This window comes from Sinocyclocheilus rhinocerous, unplaced genomic scaffold, assembly GCF_001515625.1.
Source record: "Sinocyclocheilus rhinocerous isolate Xijiao unplaced genomic scaffold, SAMN03320098_v1.1 scaffold362, whole genome shotgun sequence".
NCBI classification, from domain to species: Eukaryota; Metazoa; Chordata; class Actinopteri; order Cypriniformes; family Cyprinidae; genus Sinocyclocheilus; species Sinocyclocheilus rhinocerous.
Window position 1 is genome coordinate 1,009,224 of NW_015639507.1, and position 10,960 is coordinate 1,020,183.

General features: G+C 38.4%; 1 protein-coding gene across 1 annotated transcript in view; it reads left to right on the plus strand.

The window, feature by feature from the left end:
• Positions 1-666: 666 nt before the first annotated feature.
• Positions 667-10,960, plus strand: part of LOC107751188 (ETS domain-containing protein Elk-4-like) — an 11,638-nt gene continuing 1,344 nt past the window's right edge. The window contains exons 1-5 of the mRNA XM_016566838.1: positions 667-1,202; positions 2,445-2,761; positions 5,365-6,072; positions 8,585-8,788; positions 10,189-10,305. Coding sequence (XP_016422324.1) covers positions 2,522-2,761; positions 5,365-6,072; positions 8,585-8,788; positions 10,189-10,305 — 1,269 coding nt within the window. The 5' untranslated portion in view covers positions 667-1,202; positions 2,445-2,521. The remainder of the gene's footprint in view (positions 1,203-2,444; positions 2,762-5,364; positions 6,073-8,584; positions 8,789-10,188; positions 10,306-10,960) is intronic.

Genomic DNA, 10,960 nt, shown 5'->3' on the forward strand with positions numbered 1-10,960 from the left:
CGCAGTCCTGCAGAGTTCAGCTCCAACCCTGAAAAAAAAACTCACCTGCCTATAGCCCTAGTAATTCTGAAGACATTGATTAGCTTGTTCAGGTGTGTTTGATTAGGGTTGGAGCTGAACTCTGCAGGACTCTCTAGGACCGAGCTTGCCTACCCCTGTTCTAGGTATTGATAAAGCCTATGAAATGTTTTTGTATCCATCTCCTGACTTGTGCACAACTTTATCCCAGAGATGCAAGTGCCTTGCCGCCCATAGTTCATTGTCTGCTTCAGTTGCACTATCAAGGACTGAAATGCTCCAGGAAAGCTCTTTTCATGCTCAGCTAATCAAAATGAGCACAGCTGATCACAGTTGAAAGTCAAATGGCTTTGTGTGCCATTGAGAAGGTGATTAGCTACACCTGATTGAGTTTACAAGTCATTTTTAGGAGGGGGTGATCCTTTTTCCAACTTTGTGATTCTGTTATTTTTTTTATTTATTTTCTGACATGTTGGTGTTATGTCTTTCACTTGGATGTTATAAGCTGCACTGAGTAAATACAGTTGGATAAATGAAAAACTGTGTCCATCTTCGTTTCAGGCTGCAAAGCAACAGAATGTGATTATTTTAAAGGGGGTGATTCTTTTCTATACCCACTGTACATGCTTTCACTGCACTTCACTGGCTTAGTGGCTCCCTACATTTCTCATCCTGAATGTACATCTGGAGGATATTAACGCGATTCAAACTGAAGGGACCTTATTGTTTTACAAATTCATAAAATCCGAGGCTTTGTTCTGGAGTTTTATTGTTCGCTGTTGGAGTGAAAGTATTTAATCTGGTGGGCTTGTTGCTTGCTTCCTGTATTGTGTTATTGTGGTTGCTAAGAATATGAGTACGTGAGATGCAGATACGTTATCGTTTCCCTTTCTACTTCTCTGCCTGTTTTTTTTTTTTCGTTCTCATTGTAAATAAGGCGGAAAACCGCTTTAAATAGTCGAATTTATATCGGCTCATGTTTAATGAGTCTAAAGTTCGCTAAGACTCTGTTAGCTAGCGGATTAGCACGCTATGCTAGCTGACCACCAAATATCTTTACACGATGTAAACAACCAAGAAAACAGTCAGCATTTTTTATTTTATTTTATTTCTTTTGTGAAATCTTCTTTAATCCGTCGGAAAACCCCTTCAGGTCCGACTCTGGAGAGCAAAAAGCTTCTCGGGTGAGTTTGACAGACATCAGCTCGATCGATACGAGCGAATCTTAGTTCTAACAGGTTGTAGTTTAACATTTTTGGACGTTCGAGTATATTTTCAATCACCTTCTAATTTGTTAACTTTATAAGTATTGTAGAGGAATTTGAAAAGTAAAACGAATGATAAATGATGTACTTCGACCCGCCTGGACAGTTAAATGTGGTCGAGTTGACGTGGAGGTTTTGCATTAAAAAACCTTTAAAAAATCTGTATAGCTCCTAACTATACAGCAATACGCAAAGTTTTATGTGATTTGAAATGCTTAAATACACATTTAGGATTTATTATCATAGTTTTGCCAACCTTTGGTCCTGGAATTTTAAGTTCAAAACAAAGGTATATGTGTAGTTTTAATGTTTAGCCTAATTTAAATATTTATATAGTATTCTATATGGATTAAATTTGTCATTATAAGATGACAACTACAATCAAAACCATTCAGATGTATTTGTAAATTTTGTATTTATTTATTTATTTGTAAATTTAGTATATATTAAATATCCAGATGGGTGTGTATGATGGCAACATGCACCATTACAGTATTTTGTACTTAAAGTGTAATTATGGTGAGATCTAGGGTCATTTAGGTCTTTAATAAAGGAAAAATATGCAAAAACAAAATATACATCAAATTTTAGCCATTAAATTAAAGATGCACAAGTGTCACATTTACAGTACGTAATCACTGTCGTCATGCAACAGGCCATAATTTTGAGCTATATGTGATTGCTGATATCTAGGTTCATTTTGTCCTGAACTTTGTTTGTGTAGTTTGTAATCCCCAGACGTTGTCTCGTACAGTCTGAGGAAAGCTGTCACGTCTCGCCTCTCTGTTTCTATATTTGTGTGTTCTGTTCTGTCAGTTTGTATGTGGGAGACTTTTTTCGCTCTCTTTGGCAACTACCAGCTGGATATCGGATGAGTCAAGGCAGATTTAGTTTTAATTTAAGCTGCTTACACACACACACACACAGTCGTCCTGCACTCTCCGCATTGCCAGGATTATGCTGAAGTTCAGTACCATTTGGTATATAATATGGTGCGTGTATTTACCATGTTTTTATGAATTCAAGAATGGTCGATCTACGTTTATAAGAAGTAAATGATATACGTTTCATAAAATCAGTGGTTGATGGTGGTCGTGTCACGCAATGGCATTTATATGCACCCATCTAATTAATGTGATTGCATCTTGATTTTCATTTCAGCCTCTGTCAGGATATTTGCCGGAATATGCCGTGACGTGCCGGTCAGGCTGTGAGAGCAAACAGGATCCCGTAAGGTAATGTTTACCCCACGTCTGCAGATAGAGAAGGACATGGACAGCTCAGTCACCCTGTGGCAGTTCCTGCTGCAGCTGTTGTTGGATCCCAGCAATGAGCGGCTTATCTGCTGGACCAACGAGGATGGAGAGTTCAAACTGTTGCAGGCGGAAGAGGTGGCCAGATTATGGGGCGTCCGCAAGAACAAACCCAGCATGAACTACGACAAACTCAGCCGGGCTCTGCGTTACTACTATGACAAGGTCAGCAGCATCTCATTCACTCACCCTCATGTTGGTCCAAACTGTTACAACTTACTTTATTGACGTTTTGATGAATGTATAAGATGTGGATGAGTTTTGTCAAAATACCATTATAAAGGTAGTCTATAACCTTGTGCACTATATTACAAGTATTTTAAAAGCTGTTTGATATATTTTTATGAGAAGCAGACTATCAGTAATCATGCCTTCCGTGATTCTTGATTGCCTTATATAAGAATAGTAATGTTTATCAGCCGACATTAGTGATTTTTTTAATCATTATCTGCCAATATTTAATTGTGAAATCTATAGCATCTATCTTAAAGATTGAACTTGTGTTCAAGTTCTCACAGTGTGAATGTTCTGCTAAACTCTTCTACACAATATGCAAATAAATTAGAATTTAATTATAATAAATTCTAAATTAATTATATGGAGTTATATAAAAAATATAATATATAAAAACTATAAATTATAAAATAATTATAGATTTTAATAATACATTATAAAATAATATAATTATTTTTAATTTTTGGATGAACTAATCTTTCAGGCTTTTCTGATTCACCTGATAAACACTGTTGTGCTCATATATTTAAATCAGTGTTTATTATAATTGCTAGCTTTCAGCCCTCTCATCGCCCCCACACTCCTCCATCAGTTTTGTTGTTCTAAACGCACAATCAAGTCACTCTGAGTCTGAACTGAAACAAAAGGGTCACTGAGCCCGTTAGTGCAGTAAGGAAGTAATGGCCTCTTGCTAGGAGTTTATTCTTGAGTGGGAACCGCGTGTTTGAGGTTTTAGTGCACTAGCTTTTTAAGCCTCATCTTGGCACCACAGGGCAAGAGGTATTGTTTTCCGCATTCTTCCTGGTCTCTTAACACGGGTTCATTTACTTAATTGCATGTTATTTTTTGAGAGCGTAGAAGAACGCAACAGACTGGATTGTAAAAATGTGTTAGTTGATTTCTTTGGGTGATTGCATAGATATGTTTAGTTTTATGTAGGAGAAAGTTATTCGTAAGCTAAAATAAACATTAATTTTCTCAAATTTTCTTCCTTTACAGAACATAATCAAAAAAGTGAACGGACAGAAGTTTGTGTATCGTTTCGTGTCGTTCCATGATATCCTAAAGGGAGAAGTCATGGCCAGAATGGAGGGTGCAGACAGCGGCTCAAACGGACCTCTGCCCCTCTCTGACAAACCTGCAAACATCTCCAGGGATAAAGACAGCAAAGCCGTCCCAGACCGAGGTGCAGGAACACCGGGTCAGTCCAAATCGTCCAGCCGGAATGACTATATCCACTCTGGCTTGTATACTTCCTTCACTTTGACCTCTCTGCAGTCAGGAACGCAGCTTTTTAAATCCATAAAGATTGAAAATCCAGGAGAAAATCTAATGGAGAAAAAGGCCGCCCAGGAGTCGCCCCAGCCACCCACCGTCATTAAATTTGGGACCATGCCAACTCAGCCGGGCTCTGCGTTACTACTATGACAAGGTGTGTATTGTCAAGCATCTGAAACATCTCAGGAGTCAGCAGCATCTCATTCACTCACCCTCATGTTGGTCCAAACTGTTACAACTTACTTTATTGACGTTTTGATGAATGTATAAGATGTGGATGAGTTTTGTCAAAATACCATTATAAAGGTAGTCTATAACCTTGTGCACTATATTACAAGTATTTTAAAAGCTGTTTGATATATTTTTATGAGAAGCAGACTATCAGTAATCATGCCTTCCGTGATTCTTGATTGCCTTATATAAGAATAGTAATGTTTATCAGCCGACATTAGTGATTTTTTTAATCATTATCTGCCAATATTTAATTGTGAAATCTATAGCATCTATCTTAAAGATTGAACTTGTGTTCAAGTTCTCACAGTGTGAATGTTCTGCTAAACTCTTCTACACAATATGCAAATAAATTAGAATTTAATTATAATAAATTCTAAATTAATTATATGGAGTTATATAAAAAATATAATATATAAAAACTATAAATTATAAAATAATTATAGATTTTAATAATACATTATAAAATAATATAATTATTTTTAATTTTTGGATGAACTAATCTTTCAGGCTTTTCTGATTCACCTGATAAACACTGTTGTGCTCATATATTTAAATCAGTGTTTATTATAATTGCTAGCTTTCAGCCCTCTCATCGCCCCCACACTCCTCCATCAGTTTTGTTGTTCTAAACGCACAATCAAGTCACTCTGAGTCTGAACTGAAACAAAAGGGTCACTGAGCCCGTTAGTGCAGTAAGGAAGTAATGGCCTCTTGCTAGGAGTTTATTCTTGAGTGGGAACCGCGTGTTTGAGGTTTTAGTGCACTAGCTTTTTAAGCCTCATCTTGGCACCACAGGGCAAGAGGTATTGTTTTCCGCATTCTTCCTGGTCTCTTAACACGGGTTCATTTACTTAATTGCATGTTATTTTTTGAGAGCGTAGAAGAACGCAACAGACTGGATTGTAAAAATGTGTTAGTTGATTTCTTTGGGTGATTGCATAGATATGTTTAGTTTTATGTAGGAGAAAGTTATTCGTAAGCTAAAATAAACATTAATTTTCTCAAATTTTCTTCCTTTACAGAACATAATCAAAAAAGTGAACGGACAGAAGTTTGTGTATCGTTTCGTGTCGTTCCATGATATCCTAAAGGGAGAAGTCATGGCCAGAATGGAGGGTGCAGACAGCGGCTCAAACGGACCTCTGCCCCTCTCTGACAAACCTGCAAACATCTCCAGGGATAAAGACAGCAAAGCCGTCCCAGACCGAGGTGCAGGAACACCGGGTCAGTCCAAATCGTCCAGCCGGAATGACTATATCCACTCTGGCTTGTATACTTCCTTCACTTTGACCTCTCTGCAGTCAGGAACGCAGCTTTTTAAATCCATAAAGATTGAAAATCCAGGAGAAAATCTAATGGAGAAAAAGGCCGCCCAGGAGTCGCCCCAGCCACCCACCGTCATTAAATTTGGGACCATGCCACTGAACAGACACACCATTCCGTCTGTTATAGAGAAGCCTGAACTTCCGGCACCGCTCACCCAAGCCCCACTGCTCGCTCCGGCAGAACCTGAGGCCAAACAGACGGCCGTCTCGCATGTAGTGTGTGCGTTTGTGGAGAATCCCACCTCGGAGAATGCCATGATGTGCTTCCCACTCTCAAGAGTCACTCCATCGCCGCTCCCTCGTTCCCAGTCGCCCTGCTCTTCACCGATGACGGATTCCCAGGAGCTGGTGATTGACAGTGAAATCGAGTCCCTCTCCTCACAGCCTTCAGAGTTACAGCTGCAGGTATGACACTTAGTGCTGATGCCTACTTATTCAGTACTGCCACTGGGAAAATACAATAAAATATACATAATATTGGAAGGAAGGTGGTGTGTCAAATCCTAGAAGAGAAGCTAGCAGCTTTGAGGCCTTTTAACCCCACATTTACTTTTTTTCTGAACAAGAGAAAAGTACAAGATTTTAAAATGAATCTTTTTCGGTATCTCACGATTCAACTGTATTTGGATACAGAGAGTCGTGATTACAGAATGTTTCTTCATGCAATTCAGTTCATTTGGCTCTACAGTGCCACCTCAGAGCCACATTAAAGGGGTCATATGATGCGATTTCAATTTTTCCTTTCTCTTTGAAGTGTTACGAGCTGTTGGTACATAAAGAAGATCTGTAAAGTTGCAAAGACTAAAGTCTCAAATCCAAAGAGATATTCTTTATAAAAGTTAAGAGTCAACCACGCCTACCTAAAACAGCTCGATCTAACACGCCCCCACATGTCTACGTCACGATGTGGGAAGATTTGCATAACACCGCCCAAATGTTCACGCAAAGAAAGAAGACGTAACTTTTATTCTATGTTCTTTTTAGCAACATCATATGACCCCTTTAAACTTCTTTGTCAATCATTGTGTACATTAGGGGTGTACCATATCATACCATCCATGATAATACCGGTATACATTTTTATATGATAAAAAAGGATATACGTTCCCTAGTGCGCACAACAACAACACCACAAACCTAATAGGTGTGTTCAACTTGAAGCAGCGCTTCGCAGACTGATCGGTGTATGACATCAAAGTATTGCGAGAGCGGTTCTAGAGCATATTCGAGCGTACACTCTTACCTTCAAAAATAGGCGAGGCTCATATTTTTATTGAAGCGGCGCGGAGAGAGGGGGGGCCCTGGCGATTTAAACGACTGCCTGAGGCCAGCATAAAAAGACGGCCTGCGTGTCGGCACGAAAGCTTATCAATTGCACGTGTTTTAAGCCTTGCCAATTTAAACATTCAAAACAGTTTAAAGCATTCAAACACAAGACGCGGAAAAATTCAACCGAGAGTTCGTGTGCCGAGTTCGGTGTGCACACGGAGACCGAGCTCTTCTTCGCTTCCTCCCGTGCCTGAACGAACAAATACACCTCGCCAGTTTAAACATACAAGCACAAAAAGACATGAAAAGCTTAAAGGAACACTCCACTCTTTTTCTGTGCGTACAGTGTGCATGCAGAGAGCCGCGTCTACAGCCCTACAACGAATTGAGTTGTCTCTTCTTGCTCTTGAAACGACAAACACATACAAAATTGTCACAATACCCGTCTTTGCGAGTATCCTCGAAAAAATGGTTGGTTATGTCTTAAGTGAAAGTAAACGGTTGAGAAAGAAATGGAATGTGTATCATTATATTGGATGTATTATCTTGTAGCTTAGCATAGATCATTGAATCTGATTAGACCGTTAGCATCTCGCTCAAAAATGACCAAAGAGTTTCAATATTTTTCCTATTTAAAAATATGACTCTTCTGTAGTTACATCGTGTACGAAGACCGACGGAAAATGAAAAGTTGCGATTTTCTAGGCCGATATGGCTAGGAAATATACTCTCATTCCGGCGTAATAATCAAGGAACTTTGCTGCCGTACCATGGGTGCAGCAGGCACAATGATATTACGCAGCGCCTGAAAATGGTCCCCAGCACGCTCTCTGTGCAAGCAGGTGGTCACGTTGGTTATGTTGACGGAAGTTAGCCTATTTTCCACAGCTGAAATTTATGAAAATTGAAATGGCATAAATTCAGCATTGGACTAAATCAGAATAGTGTTGGTGTGGAAAATTTGCCAGTATTTTATATGTTTATGGTGTTTATTTTAAATGTAGCATGAATAGGACTTGAATCACTTCAAATAAAAAATTAATACATTTCTAAATGAAGAATATACCCTGAAAAATCAGGGTTTCCCATACATTGATTTATTTGTGGCAGCCCGCCACAATATCAACACTGACCGCCACAAATAGATTTTCCAAAAGGCTTTGACTTTGTTGAATAAACATGAGCTCTGCACGTTTCAAAGTCAAAACGCAGCACGGGTGTTTTTATATAAATGTATCTTTTTTTGAAGGGAACCGATTGTTTTCAGAAAAGTTTTGATGTAGTTTTCATTTCATATTTCCTATAATGCCTGATAAAGTAGCATTCATAAGGGCAGCGCTGTTTTGATTACAGCCGTTACCGGGGAAACCGCTAGTTCTGCCGCTCCTAAAGCACCTCCTGCTGACAGAGAGTGAATCTGCACTTTCAATAAGCCCGTCTGCTGTTTTATATTTACATTATATACATATATATTTCCCCCAGGCGAAGTGCCGCCACACATAGAGTGTAAGTCTGTGGGAAACACTGAATGTAAAAATGTAAATGTTACAAAAAGTGTCCACCTTTATCCTGTTAAAACTCTACAATGTATTGAACCTCGCAAACAGAAGAACATGTCCATCTTTCTCTTCCTTTCATGATCTATCAGGACCAGCCCATCTTTGTTTTCAAGGACACAGTACCAGTTTCTGAGATGTCCGAATCTCCACCCCGCAGTCTCAGCGGAAAGTCTAAGAAACCCAAAGGCCTGGAGTTGATGCCGACGCTGGTGGTGACCAGCTCTGACCTCAGCCCTCTCAATCTGTCCAGCCCATCCCTCCCTACGGCTTCTCTCACCCCAGCCTTCCTGCAGGTCAGTCCCCTCCTGACCTCCACATTACACGTTCAATGCTGTGTTTTTTTTTTTAATTTTGCTGTCATTGATTTGTTAGAATGATTAGACCGTCAGCAGATTTTGTGTCTGGGTCACATTTTCTGTCGTCTCACTAGAGGTGTATCCTCTTGTGCAGTTATTTACTTCACATCTTATATGCTTGTTTCACACACATTCACCCGAAAATGAAAAACATATTTTAAAGAATGTTGGTAACCAAATTTCTATTGTATTGTTTTCCATACTGTGGAAGTCAATGGCTAACGTCAACTGTTTGGTTACTAACGTTCTTCAAAATATAATGTTTTCTGTTCAACAGAAGAAAGAAATTTGGAGGTTTGGAACAATTTGAGGGTTAGTAAATGATGACAGAACATTTTTGGGTGAACTGTCCCTTTTAAGATTTTGTGGTCCGAGTTTCCATCTGTCCAAAATTATTATTATTTTGCAGACAAAACTCAGCAAGCAAATCATAAATGGGAAAGTCTAGTGCAGGAGAAAGAAAAAAAATGGTTTAATAAGTGATTTTATTGTTAACCGCAAGCTGTGATTGGACATTTTTGAAATATTATTTGCATTTCAAGTTTGCATAGAGATATTGGAATGTATTCTAATGCAATTTATTCACAAATAGTTTTTTTTAACTTTTATGTCAACATAGCTTGTGAACCTGTTTAATATGCATAATATGCTTGCAAATATAAGCAGGCTGTTGTAAAAATACAAAAAATGACCAATGATGATAAAAATCCTCACTGTCTCTGAGGGTGTGTAGTTTAAAAGAAAATGTCCATTTTACAACCAACATATTTTTTTCTTAAAATGTGTGGTAATCCTGAACAGGAATATGATGAGGTCAAATTGAAGTCCGTTTGGTTATTTGGTTGCATTGATGTAATTTTAAGACACTAGAGGGCAGTAGTGCACTACTTAAACTGGTGATGATGTGCCTTGGAGACACTCATTGGCTGTTACATGATCGTCATCATATGGTGAGGTTTAGCTGGATGCTACTTTGATGAATCACCTCGTTAAGACTGCACAATCTTTGCATTTACGAGCACTCATACAGCCAGCCCCAGAGAATCAACCTCCTGCTGTCTCTTCAGTGAGATGAAAGATGAAATATACTATAATTCAAATCTATTATTTATGGTTTTTGGGGAAATGCAGCACCCTTGCCCTGTGATTAATTCTTATTGCTTTTTAAAGTCTCATTAAGCCACTTTTAATTAAACATTTATATTTCAGGGTTATGCCTCTTGCAAATGCTTTGTGGCGTGATGCTCACGAGTATTTGGGAAGGCATCTTTAATGAATGCAAGCTGGAAAGAGATTCACTTTGAGCAAAAGTCTGAAAAAGTTCACATTTGTTGCAGACACCCCTACTGCTCACACCCAGTCCACTTCTGTCCAATATCCATTTCTGGAGCACACTCAGTCCGGTGGCACCCCTCAGTCCCGCCCGGAGACACGGCACGCATACCCTCTTCCAGGTGAGCCGCTTGAAATGATTTACTAAGCTGATGGCCGTTTTTACACTTGGTCTAAAACCTAAATTTGATTCCACCCTCCTTAAGATTACAATCGCATGTTATTATTTGGATTCAAATCATGTCATCTGTGAGTATCACAGATATTCTTTTTCACTCAATATGGTGCTTGTGCTCATACCAGCCCACATTTCCACTGAACAAAAATCATAAGCAACTCGATATGGCGCTTTTAGTGAAAACAGCCTTGTTGAATGTAATGGGAGTGATCTCTTTGTGCAAGGTTTTGAGTCGGTTCAGAAAGTTGTTTGGGATTCGGAGAGTTGTTTAGGATTTCCACAGGCCTGGAAAAACAGAAAATATCAGAGAATTACAAAAGTGTTTTTCAAGCCTTGAAAAAAAAATCACTTATGTAATCAATGTAAAAAAAAATTTGTAGTGAAATTTGTTTTTATAATTAAATGTATTATTTATATTTACAAAAAATGTATTAGAATATTTTAATTATAATTTTATTATAATTGTTGCTTTAAAGTTGCTATTAAAATAATTTGTATTATTTGGTATAGTTATTGGTTATTAATTATTGGATATTAATTTATGATTTAATTTACAACATCTTGCTTATCAACTTAATCAAACTATCCGCACCAGAAAC